Source organism: Eumetopias jubatus, unplaced genomic scaffold (genome assembly GCF_037043125.1).
Source record: "Eumetopias jubatus isolate StellerSeaLion01/CBP00866 unplaced genomic scaffold, mEumJub1_p1.0 scaffold_6, whole genome shotgun sequence".
Lineage (NCBI taxonomy): Eukaryota > Metazoa > Chordata > Mammalia > Carnivora > Otariidae > Eumetopias > Eumetopias jubatus.
In genome coordinates, this window is record NW_028274812.1 from 95,540,557 (window position 1) to 95,560,752 (window position 20,196).

A 20,196-nucleotide genomic window follows, 5' to 3' on the forward strand; every position below is an offset into this window, starting at 1 on the left:
AGTCAGATTTCAAAGATTTCAAGACTTTGAGTTTCACATTATGTTCTTTAGTCATACAGGGGCTGGGGTTGTTTTGTATACCTTTTATCTTTATTGTAATGTATCATATGATCATTTTGAATTAGTGCAAATATATTCACCTTTTTTCAAAGCATGAAAATACAGAATTAACAGTGTTATTCAAGACAAGTTATATTTATTTTAATACTGTGCTCATGATCCATATAATGCTGTTTTGACAGATAAAATGAGAATGTTTTCAATTTGTTCTATTTTCACAAGTGTGGAAACTGATATTTTTTATGTGATCTGGAGTGCACACTTTGGTAACTAGATTATTTCATTCTGATGAGCTCTTTTTTTATGTTTTTAAGCAATGTTTTCAAAATGCTTGAGTGTGGTTGCTACATTGAACACTGTTTCATGCCTCTGAGAACATCAGAAAATCGTTTATGTTTTCAGTATGTTAGGGTGTTGTTAAAGTACAGATGGGGAGTATCTGAGAAAGAGCCCTTGAAAATATTTGTTTATACCAATACACATTTTTATTTTTGATAATAAGGTAAATTACCTAATAAATAGATAATAGATTGCCAGTAGTTTCATATGGTTTATAAAAATGATTTTTGCAATTTTGAATATTGAACTGAAGTGTTCTGTTGTTTGAAACAGATATGCTTTGTTAAGTCATAACTGCTTTGCTGTTTTTATTTTGGTTCTTCAAAAGATTGTGGCTTTGAAACTCTTTTTGGTATACACTTTAAAGTTGTAGGGGGAAAAAACCCAAGGTATGTTTTAATAAAAGAGTGTATTAATCATGAGTAGACTAGTATTGAGAATGTTCTAGAAGTCATGTATGACCCTAATGGTTCACAATGAATTTAATCCACTGGAAATGATCAAATAAGATTGGCATATAACTTTCTTTTAATTTATTAGAACATAGGGACCAAGCATTTTCAATGAAGGTCTCTTTCTTGCAAGTGAAGTATAAAGAGTGATTTGATGAATATTTAAATAAGGGCAAAGGAGTTTTATGATGTCTACATAAAAAGTGCACTTAATTGATAGATTTAGGTGAAATATGAAGATCTTAAAATAATGTATTTTAAGAATGGAATGACTAATCACACAAAATGGGAAACCACCATGAGAGAGCTTTAGGATTGTTGCAGATTCTTTTTGAGATGTGGAGTCAGGTGCTAATATTTGCTGAGCAATCATAGAATGTACAATATTCTACCAGGTGGTTTTAGATAGAATAGTTTTTCTGCAGTTAGGAGAAAGAGAAAATTTACTCAATAAACATATTGTACAAAGGTTTATATAAAAGGCTGTGGTAGGTGAAGACTCTTAAATTCCATTAAAGTGAAGTTAATCATGAAAAACAGTGTTAAGACTTTTGATGAAGGATTAAAAATGGTGGGAAAATGATCTATAGTTGTTTTTGAACAAAGAGACATAAAATGGATTATATGAAAATTTAATTGGTAGATACTCATTAAAAACTTCTTGATGGCTTTTCTAGCTTAACACTCCAAATGCAAATAATGTTCAAGAGTTTGTTTGTTTACTATCTAGTAAACAGAGCAGTGTTTCTCCATCTCTGATCCAGAGTACCTTAACCAGAATCAAGAGAGATGGCTATTAAAATTCAGTTTTCTGGTCCATCTCAGTCCTAATGTATCAGAATTCGGGGCTGAAGCCCAGAGAACTGCATTTTTAATGGCTGCCTTATATGTATCTGATATAAAATTTGGTAACTAGTGATATAAAGGCTATGATATAGGTTGATCAAAATAGAGGAATATGAAGGTAGTAGGAAGATAAAAGTTACCTACTTGAGAACAATTAATTTTAGTGATATTGGTAAATGAAAATGGAATTATCTATCATTAGCTACCTTATTTTTTAAGGCTATGTTTTTTTTGTTTTGTTTTTGTTTTATTTTGTTTTGTTTTTCCCCAACTGCAAGGAATTGAATTCTGCCAGTAACCTGAATGAGGAGGAAATGATTTCTTCCCTGGAGATTCCAGAAAGGAGTGCAACCTTGCCAACTCCTTGAATTTAGCCTAGTGAGACCCATGCATTACTTCTGACCTACAGAACACTAAGAGAATATACTTGTGTTGTTTTAAGCCACTAAATATGTGTGATTTGTCATGGGTCAATAGAAAACTTACATAGTTTTCCTTCAAGTTTTTTCTTTTAGTGAATGCTTATTAGTGTATCATCTCATTTTTCAATAGGAAAATGGGGATATACATTATATAAACAGCACAATTCACAGTGGGCTGAGTTGCACAATAAATATGTAACAGTATATACATGTTTTAAAAACAGGTTTTAAATAAAAGACACATAGACAACAAATTAGATATAATTTTCAAATAATTGGTTATTTAGTTTTTACCATATGAATTATAACTATTAAGGTTAAAAATTCATTTGTGTTCTTCATCAAACTAGTTTCACCTTTGATTTGGTGTTCTAAAAACTTTTCATTTGGTGACTTCGATCATATATGAACTTTTTTAAAAAAGTAATTCATATTTCTCTAGAAAATGGTATATAAAAGCTACTCAGCAACTGAGTTGACTGTAAACGTCTTTGGAAAATTCATTTTCATTTTTCTCCTTTATGAGAAATTCATCACAATTTGTTTCACATTATACAGTGACGTTCCATGTACCAAAAAGTATGGTCTGCATTTTTTAGCTTCTCAGAGGATCAGAACTCATTTTAGAGCAGCTCCAATATCATTTTGGAACTTCTTTCAAATGGAGTTGGTTTTCAGCATTACATGTGTCTATATGTCTATGTTCCTTTTGACTCCCTAATATATTTCATGTGTATGATCTTACTTGCTAATGTAAAGGGACAGGGTATTTTCTGGAGTCCTGGGTTCAGGGGGCGTCTGTGACTTTCCCACGATGTGGTGGGAGCGCAGAGAGCGTCCGTGGTCTCTGAGTCCTGTTCTCCCTCTCCTCTTCTGGGTTTTCAGGTATGTTATTTTAATTTGCTAAGCAAATTTGTCTTTTGTTTTGTCCTGAAAAATGATACTTTGACAACAGAAAAATTGTTTAGAATATCTTTTTGGCCTTTAAAAAAATGCTTGTAGATGCTGAAGAGAAATGCCAGTAACATGAAGCAACTTTGTAAGGGCTCCCAGATAGCTTTTCCTTCTGATGCCAGCCCTGGTCTCTTTCTGTAACTTATTATGTCAAACTGGTGACATTTTCTGTTGTGTGTAAATATAAGTAACCCAGAAATATTTACCAAAGCATTTTCTATTGAAATTACTTACCTTTGGGTACTTTGGGTCCATTCCCATGTGGGGTCCTGATCCGTAGGCTAGGGAACAAGAAATACATCTAATGTTACTCAGATTCTTTTTTTTTTTCCCCTTAAAGATTAGAGGGAGTAGTAAAACTGTGTTAAAGTATTAAAGGGAGTAGTAAAGCTGGTGATTTCCTTATTATGGGTTTATTACAAGTACTTATATATTGGTTTGTGTTAGGTTTGGCAGCTATGGTTGTGAGTGACTTCGCTTCAGCATTCTCTTACCACAGAGTAATCTTTTGTACATCATTCATAATGATCTGTCAGTTTTGTGGAATTTTAAAAGAGGATTGAAAGACATTGTGCGGTTCAACTGAAAATATATTTGAAATTTTCGTACATTTTCCTGAAAGAATTGTGATGAAATACATGTGAATGTTTAAAAAGCAAAAGTCATTGTAGTCAAAGTTAGCCAAACACGAAAAGACAAAGGTAGTGGATGACGGGCACTGCCAACTTGGCACCACCCTAGTGGGAAGCCTTAGACTGCTGGAGTCCTCTTGGGTACAATGGGAAATTTTGGAAACAAGGGTAGAGAAAGGCAAGGTAGGAAGACCCCACCCTCCCCACCACCAGAAAAAAAAAAAAAAAAAAAAACATCCTTGAAAGGAAGAAGGAGGACACATTTTGAGACATGGGGGAGAATTGACTTCATCTATTTCACAACTTTCAAAGGTCAGGGAGGAGCTGTGAAAAGACAGTCATGAAAATTTTTTCATTAGAGTGCCAACACTGAGCTAAGCTTGTGAGAGTTAATTGATATAATGTACCAACTTTATGAGGTAGATTCTGTTATTTTGCCCTGTATAAAATGGGGATACTTCTGGAGTCCATCAGCCACTGGATAATGGGCTGGCTGACTTCAGGGTCTAAACCTGTAACTGCTTCCACTGGGTTTTTTCTTAATAATCATTGTAATAATAGTTGTAATTTTTGTAGTTAATAATAAGCTAATTTGTAGTTGTAATTTTGTAGCTAATTTAATTAACTAATAAGCTAATAAGAGTTCATGAATCTTTAGGAACAAACAAATCACTTCTTGATACAATAAAAAACATGCTTCTGATATTTTGATAACTGTATATTAAATATCTCTACCACTGTGCAGAAAGGTTGAAAATTTTGATACAAAAATACCATTAACGGGTTAGATTTGTTTTTAGTACATTGAAAATATTGTATTACTTACAAGCAGATTGGATCCAAGATGCTCTGATTTCAGGGGTAAGGTAACTGAATTCATTGGACCTGAGAAAGTATCAAGTGATATTTTTGTCTTTTGTAAGTAATGTATCATGGACATATTTCCTTCATTACAAAGTGGTCTTTAGGAAATAGGGGCCAAACCCTTTATTCTAAATTATGTATTTCTATTCTTAATGACTTTTTGTTACACATCAATTGTTTAATGGTTACAGAGAAGATTCTAGAACGTTTTTTGTGTCAACATTTTTCTCACCACAACATTATGCAGGATTTTCCACTTGACTTTCTGCTCTTTCTCAAACCCAGACTGAAATCACAGAAGTGGGGAAATATACCGCTTTCCTCTTACCAAATAAAATGCTTGTTTCTGTCTTTATTTATACATTCTCACAGTTGCCTGAATCCAAAACCACACAGGCCGAAAGTAAAATATAAAATAGTTTGCTTGGAAAACATTTGCTGTATGAAGTAATTGTCACTAAATACTTTGGATCGACAAACTGGTAAATTTCAAATGGTTTTGAATAATACTTCTGCTAGTGTAAAATTGGCAAAATTTAGTGAGTTTCAATAAATGGGAGCCCAGGAAAATAAAATCTAGGAGAATTTTATTAACTAATATAGCTCTGAATGATTTCAGTTCTGGCTAACTTCTCTCTCAACAGCCTTTTATTCCATGCATACCCATGGTATTATATTAGTTTTGCCAAGAATTGCTTTTGTAAATCAGTTTTACATCTTCTTTTTAAATATTCTATAGTTTTATATATTTGTGGTTGATATTTATAAAATAAGCAATAGTTCTCGGCATAATTAGGCATAGAATATATGACTGCATATCTCTGAATTACATTTTAATGTTTTACTAACTTGTTAAGACAATAGGAAAAGGAATCTTTTTTTTTTTTTTTCAAATCTGTAATCTCCCCCAAATACTCTCAATATCTGATATGCTGAAATAACATAAGATCTGGGGCTATGTCCTAATAGAGACCAAGCTCAGTATTATAATTATTTAGATAATAGGGTGTCAAATCAGATCCAGGGTGTGAATTGGGGGAGCTCTCAAGGGCTCCTGGGAGGTGGAGGTCAGGGTGCCTGAGCATAACTCCATTTGCCCCCACAGTGAGGACGTGGCCTTTCTGGCACTGGAATTGGCTTCAGAAACAGAAGTAGAGGCAGGGTATCTGTAACTGATTCTAACTGACTTGTACTAATATCATAGATTGTGTGAGGGCACAGAGACTTAATAGTGATGAAATTCTAAGCATTAAGGACAGCGTGCAGCAAGAAATTCAGCTTCTCAGGTCTTATAGTATCATGGGTAATCGTATGACCCCCATTAGAGATTCTTGGGGCCAAAGGACTCTGCATGGCCGCAGCTGCACCAGTTTCAACATAGAACAATATATGGCTGTCTTGTATCTGATAAGATTTTACAGACAGGTTTTATTTCAATTCAGGACTTAATCTAAACTTATAGTGAGTGTGTGTATATGTATATTTGAATGGGAATTGATTACAGATGGTGTCATGCCAAGTTATGGTCTATCGAAATGGAGGCCTTTATTTGGAACAATATTGATCTTAATTGATTGCATTGAGAATACGCATTTTCTGCCTTGGAAGGATACAATTCATATCATTCTATGTTCTTTCTACAAAAACGCAGTTATTTAATTTTCCTTATTTTTATGCTCATGTTTTATAATGTTACTTTAAAATTTATATGGTTTTATATTATTTTCTAATTCGTATGTTTGTAAAAGCTTGTGTTTTCAACTAGACTACAAGCCCTTTGTTGATAGTCCTTGCTCACATACAACTTTTGTTCTTTGCAAAGGGTGTAGTGCTGTGGCAAAATGAATGGAGCCAAATAAAATCAACATGAATTCCAGTTTATGATTCAAGTTCAGATTTTTAAAACTAGAACTATATGCATGTGTCTTGCATTATAATTGTGGCTAACACATTGACCAATATTTTGTTAACAGAGTCAAGATGTGAAAATCAAAATAATGGTCTACTCTCCCTGTAATAGAAGATAACTTGATCTCATTGACAGTGGCTTCTCTACCACGTGCCTTGATTTACTGAGGAATACTGCTTTCTTTGAGAGCCCTGATAATGCAGAGGGCTTTCAAAGAAATACTGATGGGTCCCAATTTCCTTGTCTTTCAAATTCCTTTTTGGCCATCTGTCTAGTTACTTATTTCCAGTGTTACTTATTTTAACTGAAGTGCCCTCGAGAAAGGAACCAAGAAAAATGAATAAAAAATGGAAATTGGTTAGTGCCATCACTGTTTGCTTTGGTAAAAGACTATTTTGGTAAATGCATTGAATGACTGTCAGTAGAACTTCTTGCCCATTAATGAATATGCTAATGTTATTCTCAAATTGATACAATGAACATTAATATTCTCTGAATCTTGCTGGAGAACTTCTACATCTAGGTTGAGCCATGTGAAAGAGTTCTCTATATTTCTTTCTGTCCTCAAGCTGTGACCTGCATATTTTTCATAGTTTTATGAATAAGGGAATCATGAGGAGAAAGATTGTTGTATTTTATGGAAGGAATTAAAGTTCCTGGGTGTTTCATGGCTCAGTTTGGAGGATATTAGTTAGTCTTATACTAGTTTTTAATTATGGTTGTGAGGTGGTGGGGGTCTTTGTTGTACTGAATCTGAACGCCTATGACTTGACAGTTTTTCTTGCATTATTCATTTTAAATAGTATAGGAATATGTTTAAATGAAGTATGCTTCTTATTTTATCACTTCTGTTGGTCTGAAAGAAGACCAAGGTTAATAGTCTCATAGGTGTTTCTTTTTGAAAGCCTTTATTTAGAACTTTAACTATCAGTAGATGTTCATATAATATTGAATCCCATAAATTTTCTCTATTCCAAATTGGATTATTATCAGTAGCAGTGTTATACTGTAAGTGGATGATATAGGTTTGAAATTATGCATTATTTACAAGTTAAAAATCCAATCAGGATTTATTTGTCTTTAGTGATACAGTCTATACTTTTTAAAATTGAAATTCTACTTTATTACTTTTTAGGGAATGCCAGGATTTCCTGGAAACCAAGGATTAATGGGACAGAAAGTGAGTATTAATGAAACTTGAAAGATTTGGGGCTGGATCTGTTTATTAGAAGGGCAAAGTGGTAATGTCTTCACATAGAATACATTCTTACCACCTTCATGGCAACAGTTAATTGTTCAAATATGATAGAACTTCAGAAGCTATTATTTTGCCTTTATAATTAGTTTTTGTTTTGTTTTATACGGATAATATTAATTTGGGTTTATACATGTGCTTTCTGTTTTACTTGGCTACTTTTCTATCTTGTGCTCTTTGACCATCCTTTTGGGATAATTTTACTACTTCCTGAACTATATCTTGGTAACAACCTTTCAGATTTTATCCAATTTTAAATATCTTTAGTCTTGGTTTTGAGGGATCATTTTGTAGGGTATACAACTCAAGGTTGGTGATTATTTCACCAAAACATGCTGAGGATTTTCTTCTATTGTCTCCAGGATTCCCTTATTAACTATGAAACATCTGCTCTCATTCTAATTATTGTTCTTTTGTAACTGATCAGTCCCTTTCTTTGGGATTCTTTTAAGGTATTTTATTTGTCTTTCATGTTCTAAAGCTCATTACAGTGTATCTAGATATGCATTTCTCTTTATTCACCCTGGGGAGAATTCAGTTTTCTTCCTGGCTCTGTGGAATTATTTCCACTAACTCTGGAAGACATCACCTGTTATTTCCAAATTACATCTCTTCCAATCTTTGTTCCCTCCTTCTGGAATTACAGTTAGATGAATTTTATTCTTTCTCATTTTGTCCTCCGTGCTTCTGAAGAGCTTCTTATTTTCATATCCTTGATTCTAGCATTCGGGTTAAATTTTTTGGATATATTTCCTACTGTAGATATTCTTCCTTTACTGTGTCTACTCTGCTGTTTAAACCATCAATAGATTTAAAGCAAAACAATCATACTTTTCATTTCTAAAAGTTCAGCTTTTTAATAAGAACTTTTTGTTCTTGACAGCCTCTTGTTCCATTTACGGTCCTAATCATCTTTCATGATTCCATTCTTTAATTTGTAAAGATCTCCTATATTCTAAAATCTGTTTCTAACAATGCCAGTATCTGCAATTTGTTATTTCTGTTAACTCTCAGTCTTATGGCTTGCTGCTGCTTTCTTTCTTGATGAAAATGAGCTCATTGCTTCATGTTAATTGGTGTGAGTGCTGTCCGCCTAATTGGGGCATGGAGAGCTGCCTCCTGCTGGTAGCCGTGGATATCATGTCAGCCCCTGTAAGAGTCCTGGGTCGTCCCAGGTATTAAAGATTCCCACTCTCCCCCCATGGCTAGCCCACCATTCAGTTTCTCATGCATTAGACACCTCCAGCCTTGTTGGCTCCTGCATCTCTATCTCTGGCAAGATTTCTGCATAGATCTAAATCCTCATAATCATAGTGTCCACTCAGAGTATATTTTATTAAAATGCGGGATCTTTGAAGACCTCTCCAACTTCTTATAAGACCAGCACTATCTCCCAGAGGATGTTCTTTCCAGGTTTTTGTTCTTGTTGTTCAGGGTTCAAAGACTCCCTTGGAGGACCTAGTTAGCCACAGTCCAAGAAATTGAAGTAGACATGCTATTCTATATCCTGTATTTTCCTTAATTTATGTTTACTATCATGTTTCTTCATCTGTGATAAATAAGAAAATTTTTCACATGATTTTTCCTCCCCCTGTTGTCTCACCTCACCAACTCTGTGTGAACTTCCAGGTCTTCATTTGAAACAATGACAGTATCGCTCCTGATTTTCTCATAAAAATATATGACTTAGTGATTTCACAGACCTTAGGCCCAAATCTTTAAGGTGTTATGTTCCTGATTTTTCCATCCTATGTTGCTTCTGTTTTACGGTAGAGAAAGGGGAGGCACACTGGGCTGAATGGTATTGAATTTTCATTTCATAATGCTTTGGTGGGAAAGACCTGGAAATGGATTGATAATTCAGAATTTTAAATTTGATCTGTATTTGATTTTTAGGGAGACATTGGGCCTCCAGGACCACTAGGAAAGAAAGGAGCTCCAGGGATTCCTGTATGTTAATGTCATTATTATCGGGTGTTTGAAATACATTTTCTATGTACCAGGAGTTCTTATTTTGGAGTTTATAAAACTGGGGGGATCCAACAGTGGGATTTTGGGGGTCCACAGATCCATTTGTATGAAAATGATTATGTCCATTTTTCCAGAAACCAGAAAACAAATATTCTATCTATTTACTAAAAAAACTAAGTACCATAAAAAGTCTAAAACTTTAAATGTTCTTTTTTCATTTTTTTAAAAAAAGTACACATTTATTACACTAATGAGGGAGAATATATTCAGAAGAGGTAGTATAGGAAGATCCTTAATTAGTGAACAAATAATTTTGGAAGTTTTGAGACTGGAAGGGACATATGAGTTTGATATTAGAAATTATGAAAATCCTATTGTATGTGTTCAAGATTGCATAAAAATTGCTAAAAGTGATGTTGATTTTAACCTGTGATTCAAGTTACCTATAATAGCTTTTTCTTTAAGTTAAATGGATATCTTTCATGTTTAACAGTTTATGACTTTATGTAAGTTAAAAACAGATATTTTATCTATTGCTTGGTGAAAGAGCTGGTGAATTTTGCACATAAGAGTAAATAAGAAAAATATTGTGCATTAGATACGAATTTGACTTTTGGGGAGGTTTAAAAGAAGACTGTTCCCTTTAAAATGGAATATTCTACCTCCCTCTTCACTACCACGTCATTTGTTCATTGAAAGCATAAACTTGGTGGGGTGCCTGCGTGGCTCAGTCAGTTAGGCGACTGCCTTCGGCTCGGGTCATGATCCCAGGATCCTGGGATTGAGCCCTGCATCAGGCTCCCAGCTCCATGGGAGGCCTGCTTCTCCCTCTCCCACTCCCCCTGCTTGTGTTCCCTCCCTCACTGTGTCTCTCTCTGTCAAATAAATTAAAATCTTAAAAAAAAAAAAAAGAATAAACTTGGTGATTTACCAGTATCTGAGTTAGCTTCCAGAAACTGAAGGTATTGGCTAGAACTTCACTGAACTTTGAGAATATGTATATGTAACATACCTACTATTTTATACACAATGCGATGAGCCAGTATGTTTTACATTTTACAGTTGCAATAATATCCTATGTTGATAGCAAAGCATAGTAGTGATGACATGGTATTTTCAATATGATCCTATTGAGATTATGTTTTCTGATGATATTAATTGCATATTTTTTTGCTCATCATGTTTCCTTTGCTATGTTTAAGAGAAAGCAAATGTTTTTAATGTATGTAGTGGTATTTAAAGTAGAATCTAAATTAAATTAGTTCCTTGTTGCTAGAGTAATTATTGTCATATTTTGAATTATATGGTTAGTTAAAAATGTGACCATTTTGTGACTTGAAGAGAGATTGTTAGATTCAGAGAATTTATTAGATGGTAACTCTTTCAAAATATTGTTTAAGAAAACAGAAATTGAATGTAAAGTTGACCAGGATGACATCTATGAAGAAACCTAATTCTTAGCCATCTTGACAAAAGGAAGAAAGTGCGAATGTAGGGGAAAAAAAATCAACTTTTGTTTACATTTTTCTTTTACTAGCTTTCCAGGAATTTTTGCTATTTGTAGGTTATTTGAGCAACCACGTTAGGAAGGCTTTGCTGGCCTTCATGTATCTTGTGTAGATTTTTTATTATCCTTTATTTGGATGTATGTGGGAAGCTTTTCCCCATATTGTATTATTTTTGTAGCAGATTATTATGAGAATGTGTACCTTGGAAATGGATTTAATATTTTTCTAATATTGTTTTCTAAGTTACTCTTGAAACTTCCACTTAAAAATGTAGGGTTTGATGGGACATGATGGCTCGCCTGGTCAGCCTGGAACACCAGGATCTAAGGTAAACAAAATGAAACTAAATAAGATAGAAAACTTTATGGAAAATGCACATTTATGTACTCAGGAAAACTTTTAACTCTACTGATTTTATTTTAAATGTGGTTTTAGTTCTATGAACGGTCATTTGTAAGAATGAAATCTTAGAACAAAAACTAAGCATATAAAAACAGGCTGATGTAAAGCAGGTCTGGTTTAAGCTGAAAAGTGTCCGAATCTCTCACTACTTGACCCCCTCCTCCTCTCTCATCATCCCAGGGGCACTGAGGACCGTGTAGAGTTGTATGGAGTTTGGTGCCAAACCCCACCAAATGGACAGGGTTAGTAGTTAGGATTGAGGATAACTTTTTACCAGTTCCTAAGTCATCATCTTGATCTTTTTATTTGGTAGAGTGTATATGGAATTTTTATTGTAAAATGCGTTGTCCTGAGTTCTGTTAGGCATTCTCTCCTTCAGCACTGTGAGTAAGATAGTATATTATCTTTACTTTCATTTTTAAAAAATGTCAGGCAAGCCTGACAAATATGTTTAGGATGTCAGGTTAGGTTATTCTCAAGATAGAACTGAAACTCTGAATACCATGGTTGGACCATTTTCTAGGTATATGGAATCCTGTGCTAAGACAGCTATTTTTTTTTTTTTTTCTTAGTTTATTAGAGGCTCAAATCAAGTATGTTCTGGCTAGACTCAAACTATTCTCAACTATTTAATGGTAGAATGTAGGACAACCTTACAAAAGGAAATGATGGAATTGCTCTTTTGGAATAATTAAACCTTTAACTAGACGTTGTCCCATGGGAATAGAAGCTGGGATACAAAATGAGTAGATGAGTAGATGACCTAATCTATTCTACTTTTAATTTCAAAACTACTTAGAGAAAGAAATAGGATAAAACATCATGGGAGCCCAGTGATGAGGGAAAAGTAGCTGCCTTTTCACCAGTGGTGGATCCTTGTGAATCCTTGGAGTATTGTGTGTCCTAGCAGTAGTAAGTATGCACAGAATTGGTATAAAGCCCTTACCGAGTAGAGATCCTGCATATCTCAAAGTCATTTTCTAAGAAGATACAGAGTAAGAAGATACATAGTAGTTGTAACTGGGGTACAGCGGACTCCCCATGGTTTTCTGGATGCTCTAATTCTTATGAATTCAGCCTAAGATTTCATCAGCTTGTTTTTATCAGCCACTTCACATTGTTAGCTCACACTGAGCTGGAGGTCATTAACTCTGGAATTTTCATAAAAGGTTTTAGAACAATACTGTATGGCATCCACCACTTGAGTAGATTCTGCTGATATGGCTGGGAAAACTGATATAGCTGTTTCCAGGATCAGTCTGCTTCTTTTTACATGAATTACTGTAAAGTTTGTTTTCTCTCATCTTGTACTTGTACAATTCTTTTGTTAAAAATAGATTCAAAGTGTTAAAATTATACCTCTTGAATGTAATCTTTTCAGTGAGACACTTCAACTCTTTTTCGCTTAGTATATTAGCTCAGGTGTTCTGCAAAAGGCCAGATAGTAAATATTTTAGTCTGAGAGCCATATAGCTTCTGTTGCAACTACTCAACTCTGCTATTATATTGCAAAAGCAGCCATGGACTAACTGTGTGGGATGTGCCTGTGTTCTGGCAAAACTTGATTTACAAAACCATGCATTGGGCTGGATTTAGCCCATGGGCCATAGTTTACTTACCTCCATGTTAGTTTATCTCTGCCTGTTTTGTCAACTAATAAGTTTGTGAACTCTGCCTTCAATATCAATTGGTATGAATTTTAGGGTGGGACAAAAAAGTTGTATTAGATAGGGCAAGGGTGAGGCTGAAACTCTATGGTGGATCTTTAGAAAACATCTAACTTTGTTTATAATACCTTTTTTTTTAGAAAACCATTAAACCACACTATATTCTAGTTTTAAAAATTGTTATCTAAATGACATTAAGATATGTTAACATAATCAAGCCCTGTAACTGTAACTTGCAGCAAGTCTTGTCACCTCTGTGAATTTCTGCTTAATCACTTGTAAAAGCAGAAATTTTATGGAACCATTGTTCAATGGCTTAATAATGCTGTTACGTGCTGAATGCTTTAAGTCCAAATATTGTGTTCATATGTTTCAACGTGAGCAACCTAGAAAACTTTTCAAAAGCTGAAAATGAAGTCGATTACCTTTACTTATTAGTACACCCAGTTTGGCTCTTGCTTTTGCCAGATTTTGGGTATCAAAATATATTTGAAAATGAACACTATCTTTGACAGTCTCCCCTTATTAGCCAGCAGATGTGTTCTCTCTATATATACCCAACCCCTTTTATACTTTTATATTCTTTGCCCTGTCAAGTTGGTCTTGCCCTCCCAGCTTCTATTAGAAAGGACTGCACTCGAATCCTGAAAAAGAGCACTAAGTAAACATTTTCTGATTCATATTTTTTCAAAAAAAAAAAAAGCCACTGTACCTTTGAAGCTAATTTTCTTTCTGTCAGTTGCATGCTGAAGGTGAGTCATGCTGAGAAAATGAAACAGGGCAAAGATGAAGATTCTCAGTGTATAGGACATTGTTAAAATACATGGCTTTGGTCTGTGGAGTATGGAGACCCAGCTAATTAGCACTGGTTCCTGAGGTTTCATAGCTTGTCCCTTACTTGTAGCTGCTAGCTTTAAAACATGCTTTTAGAAAGCTTTATAAATATGGGGACCCATTCCTTGCCTAAAAGAGTTTTTCTTAATAAGTAGGCTTAACATACAGAGTCTATGTTTCAAACAGTTGGAGAGTTGAAAATGTAAAAATTATTTTAAATGTATTCTCTTAAGTGTTTATATCAGATATATTGTGAAAATATTTTTTAAAATTCAGATGGTTTGATGCATTGACAGGGAAATAAAGGTGAACCTGGACTTCAAGGGATGCCTGGGGCTTCTGGACTAAAGGTAATTATCATTTGAGGCATTTGGAAATATATTGAAAGAAGTATAAGTCCCCTTCATTATTTGATGTATCCCTTAAGAAAAGTTATATGAAGTGAAGGATTATCTATATTACAACATGAAAGAAAATGGCCAATGCGAGGTTTCATTTGTTTTTTGGACACTTTATCATAGTTTGGGTTAACAGACATAAAATACCCTTTGGCTTGATTTTTCTAGAAATGGTAAAAGCCATATGCTAAAATGAACCTCCTCTTTGGTCCAGAGAATATCACTGTCTTCTATAACTGAAGGAAAGTGTGTGTGGCTCTCACAAGTGGTGCTGTTCTTTGTATGCTGATTGATGGGATTTAGTGTGGGGTCTCACAGCCCTTTGTACCAGTTTCCTCCAAACCAAATGGTTGGAGGAACCAAATGGTTGATGTTTATTTCAATAGGATTTTCAAATCTCTCCAAGCCTTTAGCAATCTACAGTAATATTCAACAGTTCAGGAATGAGCATAGTAAGTAAAGAGGACAAAGCTCTTTCCACAAAAGAGAGTAGGCTTTAGTTAATGTGATAGAGTTTGGGATTAATGGTAGAACTCAAACCAAAAAACCATGAAGCAAGTTCAGGATTCCATCCTATATCTTACAGGTATGACCTAAATGTCATTGACACATCATCACTATAACTTTCAGAAAATTTCCTTATGTAAGACTTTTAAGCAATCTTTATTTCATAAAGGAAATAATCCCTTGGGATTATCCATGGGATGATGGAGAGCAGAGGAATTAAGTTGTGGAATATTACCTGTACTGGAAATAGCTCAAAAATTTACTTCTAAAAAACAGTATTCCTTATGTATAAAGAAAAAAACATAAGTGTGTTTACTATTTAGCTACAAAGATGTTCACCCCAATATTGTTTATAAAAGTAAAAATTGTGAAAACTAATGTTTAATAATTGGCATTTTATTAAAACAAATATGGTAAATCAATACAGTTAAGTACTATTCTGTATTTAAAATTACATTTTAAAAACCTAACGGCAGATGAAGAACATTGCAGTATTAATATATTTTGTGGTAAAAGACCTTCTAAAATGATGCATGCATACTGAGTGAATCTTAGTAACTAAATTGTTTATTGTGTGCTTGTGAGAGGTAGAAAATCTATAACAAAGTGAAAACAATGAGTAATGAGATTTTCAGTAATTTTAGTTCTGTTTAGTCACCAGTTTTGTAACAATAAAACAGGTTCTTTAGTATGTGTGCTGCCGAAGAGATCACAATAAAATAGGTTCTTGAAAGTAGCAATATGCGAATAAGCAGTTTCAAGGAAGAAGAGAAAGTTAATAAAAGAAAAGATACCTATGTTTATTATCACGACTTTATTATTTACTTTCTTGTTGAAGCTATAAAATAAAATAAAAATGGCAAATATTTATGAAATTTTAAAACATTGCTATCAGAATGGTTTAATTAGCAAAGATAGGAAAAAGGGTAAGAAGTTTTATCAGGACTCCGGTTATCTTTTCATTCTTTACTATGTCTGCAGTAGTAACTCTAAATGTCAACTAATTTTGTAACCATGGATTCTAAATTGGAGATGCATGTAGGGATAAAAACTGGTGTTTTTCATAAGCGGTAGGTCTGCAATCTTTATGTAATTTCTATGTTACCTAGGGAGAACAAGGAGCAGTAGGTCCCGCAGGAGAACCAGGGTACCTGGGTTTGCCTGGAATTCAAGGGAAAAAGGTATGCATTATTTAGGAGATATAATTACTTTTAATCAGCCTTTTAGCATGTAAGTCTTCCTTTTGTGAAAGTATCATAGTGCAACTGATTATACTTTTAACGATAGGCTGACTTTTATATTTGTATACGTATGATCTGATCCACACCATGTCCATAGCTATGGTATCTTTCATGTCCCTACGTGGGTATGGTCTCCTAGATGGCGGCCTTGGATGAGGCATGCAACTCAGAAAATGGAAACATATCCTTAAGGAATATCCTATGAATTCAGATTGCTTTGCCGTCAGTCCACATGAATCAGAATTTTATAGGCAAAGTATTCCATGTCAGGCGCTCTTACCGAAATGTGAATATTACTGTTACCAAAACTGGGGCAAACGTGTAAAAAGATAAAAATTACACCCAGAATGTTTGACCATGAAGTTCCTATTTATGAAAGAGTGTATTACATAGAATTTCACTTAAAATGAGTTTGAGGAGTTTCAAATACAAATCATGTATACTGATGTAGAATGATTTGGTGAGCGACGAGAGCAACACTTTAGGTTCATTCTCTCTCTCTCTCCCCTCAAGTAAAGGAAGCCTGGAGCTGTACCTATATAAATATTATTTGGGGGTTTTAAGACACAACTGACTGCCCATTTGTCAAAGAAGTCAATGCCACTGCAAATACATACATTTCAGGCTAAAAGTAAATATCCTGGCTTTTATTCTGGAAAGGATACTAACTTACATCCTCATCTATATATCCTTTGCTGTTTTAGTTTCTCTACCATCTCAATTTTCCGTTTCTCATGTATTATATACTTGGCCCCTAGGTTATTATGACCAGTATGATCCTTGACCTTTTCTTCCACGAAACAGCTGGTAACACAGGAGAGACAGGGATGACACTCATAGCAGCAATGAAGTGTTAGAAACTTAGTGCATATTAAGTAAACCTGTGAATATATGTTTGGATTTAGAGAAATTTAGTGTTCAAAACTTGCCCTTTCAAAGATCACCTATATTTTGTTTGTTGTAAACACAAAACTCGCTCTTTGTTTAGAGAGCATGGTAAGGTAGAAAAGAAATTTGGAAACAGTGTCCAAGCTCATCTTAGGGCAAGTGCTTATCGTTCTTGATTTGCAGATTCATTATATTAATTCATATTCATATTCATGTCCTTGTAAGAACCAGGACATTGAATTAGTTGATCTCGAATATCTCCTCTAGCTGAAAAAATCCTAGGATTTTTATTTTTATTCTGGAATATGGATTTCCCCCCAAATTCATTTTTGAAGCATATGTTTTCTAAAATACCATTTCAACGTAATGTTCTACTTCATTGTGTCCTATAAATGTGTGGTTACAGTTGGCTCAATGGAAGATTTTCAGTTTGATTTAATAAAACAACAGTTGTCAAAATGAGTTTTCTCATGTTTGTTTAACCTCAGATGGTGGTCAATACAGAAAATTGCCTTATTCCTGGTAAAATAGAAATTGTAGTCAATTTTCCTTTCAAATGTAAGAGCACAAGACAGTGTTCATTTAGAACATCATTTTGACATAATACAATTTTACTCTCTTCCCAAATACTGTTTTGGAATCAGCTTCTGCTTATAAAGCACTTGTGGAATTTGTATGAGACCAAATATTTTTTTCCTGTGGAAAAAATGTTTATTTGAAAGGATACAGAAGATCCTAGATTATGCTAGACATTAAACTGCCTTTTTTGCAGGGGGACAAAGGAAGTCAAGGTGAAAGAGGCATTCAGGTATGTTGCTGGCTTTTTTATTTTTGTTTGACAATAAAATCAGGGCTTTGCTCTTTTTAGTTCTTGTGTGGCTTCTCCAGCTCCTTCCTGTTTTGCCATCAGTATCTAATTGTTAAGTCCCAGCTTTCTTCTTGTCTTCTAAACGTTTTAGTCAACACCAAATCTCATTTTAAGATTCTTCTTCACTTCAGTGTTGTAGAAAACTTGGGAACCAAATGGTTCAACAAAACAGATATAGATTTTATTACGTTACTTCTAATATCTTTATATATTTATGGAAAGTATGTATGTTTCCAGAAATGCTTTGAAATGGCTTATGGCACAAATCAATTCGATAAGAAACCATTAACACCAAATATAAAACATGTTCAAACTAACAGATGGAAGGAGAATTATACCAAAAAATTAAATCAGCCTGAGGACATCTAATGATTTAGAAGCACATTTCATTTGGGTGTCTTAGCAACAAAGGCAAAGAACTGTGGAATTTCTGGAGGCACAAAAGGAAATTACAAATTGAAGTAATAGTAGAGTTAGACTCTACTAAGGTTAGAGTCTCAACAATTGTTTTTCAACTGTTGATTCAGTTTCTTTTACTGAAGATATTCAGGTATTATCATGATGTCTTTCAGTTAATTTTGAAATGAAGAGTGAGGCAAATTTTAAGGAAATGTCTGTGAGGCTCTAAACCTACATATTCCAATTTCCTTCTTGGTACTGAGTTTGGACGTCTCATGTGCACATCAACGTGTCCAAAACAGAACTTGTCACCTTTCCCCATAAACCATCTCCTACTCTGTTCTTTGTCATGGTAATTGTAGCACTATGCAATGGCCTGAGGGAAAAAAGTCTTGAAAGTTATCTTAAAATTCATTCTCTTCTCTCTCCACCTGCAGTTTCCCATCTAAGTCTCTCTGGAACTTGGCCCCTTCTTCCTGTCCACACTGTCCTAATCATTTCTTGTCACGGGTCTCAGATTACTGCAGTATCCTCCTCACTGGTCCCTTGAGTGCAGTCTCCTTCCTTCCTCCCATGCTCCTACCAGCATGCAATAACTAAGCTACACATCTGCTCAGAAATCCTTCAGTGGTGCCCCACACATTTCAAGATAAAGTCTGTCCCGGAAAGTGCTTCCTTGTTTGACTCTTTTTGGTCATTTAAGGTTGAGTCTTTTTCCCTACCCCATAAGATGCCCCTTCTGTCAGATACCCCTTCCTGTTCCGGTAGTATCCAGCCCAGATATTTAAGTATGCATTTTCATCATTCTTGATTTAATGGCTTATCTTTCCCACCACACAGTAAGCAACATGAAGGTAAACAATACCTTTGTTTCAGTGTCCCTCTGGGCCAGCAAATAGGTGTCACTCAATAAATATTAGGAATTCACTTAAGTAAATAAATGAATAAATCATGATGCAAGAGTGATTTAAAATTTAAGTCACTAGATCATTCATTGATTATATTACCTAGGTATTTGTTTTCCTAGAAATTGCTAATTATCTTGTCCAACATAGGGATGAAGTAGTGCTTTAGGGGCTAGGACCATGGATTATCCATGATGGCTATCCAAAAGTATTTATTAAAGGGACAAATGTGTTTATATCTTTATTAATTTTCCTCTCTTTTTGTCTTGATTTAAAGATCTTCATGCAAAATGTTTTCTATGGTACTCTTCATACTGAAGTATAATTGACATATAATAGTATATGGTTGACTCTTGAACAGTGTCGGTTTGAACACCCCAGTTCCACTTATATGCAGTTTTTTTTTTCAATAAATATAGTACAGTATCATAAATGTATTTCTCTTCATTATGATTTTCTTAACATTTACTTTAACTTAATTGTAAGAACAGAATATATTACATATAACATACAAAAGATGCATTAATTGATAGTTTATATTATTCATAAGGCTTCTGGCAAACCGTGGTCTATTAGTAGTTAAATCTGGGGGGAGTCAAAAGTTATACACAGATTTTTGACTTTGAGGGAGGTTGGTGCCCTCAACCTCTGCATTGTTCAAGAGTCAACTATATTGCAGGTGTACAACATAATTATTCAAAATTTGTATACACTGTGAAGTGGTCACCACAATAAGTCTAGTTAACCATCTATCACCATACATAGTTACAAATTTTTTCTTTTGATGAGAACTTTTAAGAATCACTCTCAGCAACTTTCAGATATACAATATGGTGTTATTAACTGTAGTAACCATGCTATACACCCATCCCCAG

General features: G+C 34.3%; 1 protein-coding gene across 4 annotated transcripts in view; it reads left to right on the plus strand.

The window, feature by feature from the left end:
* Positions 1–20,196, plus strand: part of COL21A1 (collagen type XXI alpha 1 chain) — a 137,945-nt gene that overhangs the window by 109,838 nt on the left and 7,911 nt on the right. For all 4 annotated transcript variants that reach the window (XM_028097801.2, XM_028097802.2, XM_088024341.1 and 1 more), the window contains 6 exons: positions 7,614–7,658; positions 9,630–9,683; positions 11,487–11,540; positions 14,412–14,465; positions 16,130–16,201; positions 17,922–17,957. In XM_028097801.2, coding sequence (XP_027953602.1) covers positions 7,614–7,658; positions 9,630–9,683; positions 11,487–11,540; positions 14,412–14,465; positions 16,130–16,201; positions 17,922–17,957 — 315 coding nt within the window. The remainder of the gene's footprint in view (positions 1–7,613; positions 7,659–9,629; positions 9,684–11,486; positions 11,541–14,411; positions 14,466–16,129; positions 16,202–17,921; positions 17,958–20,196) is intronic.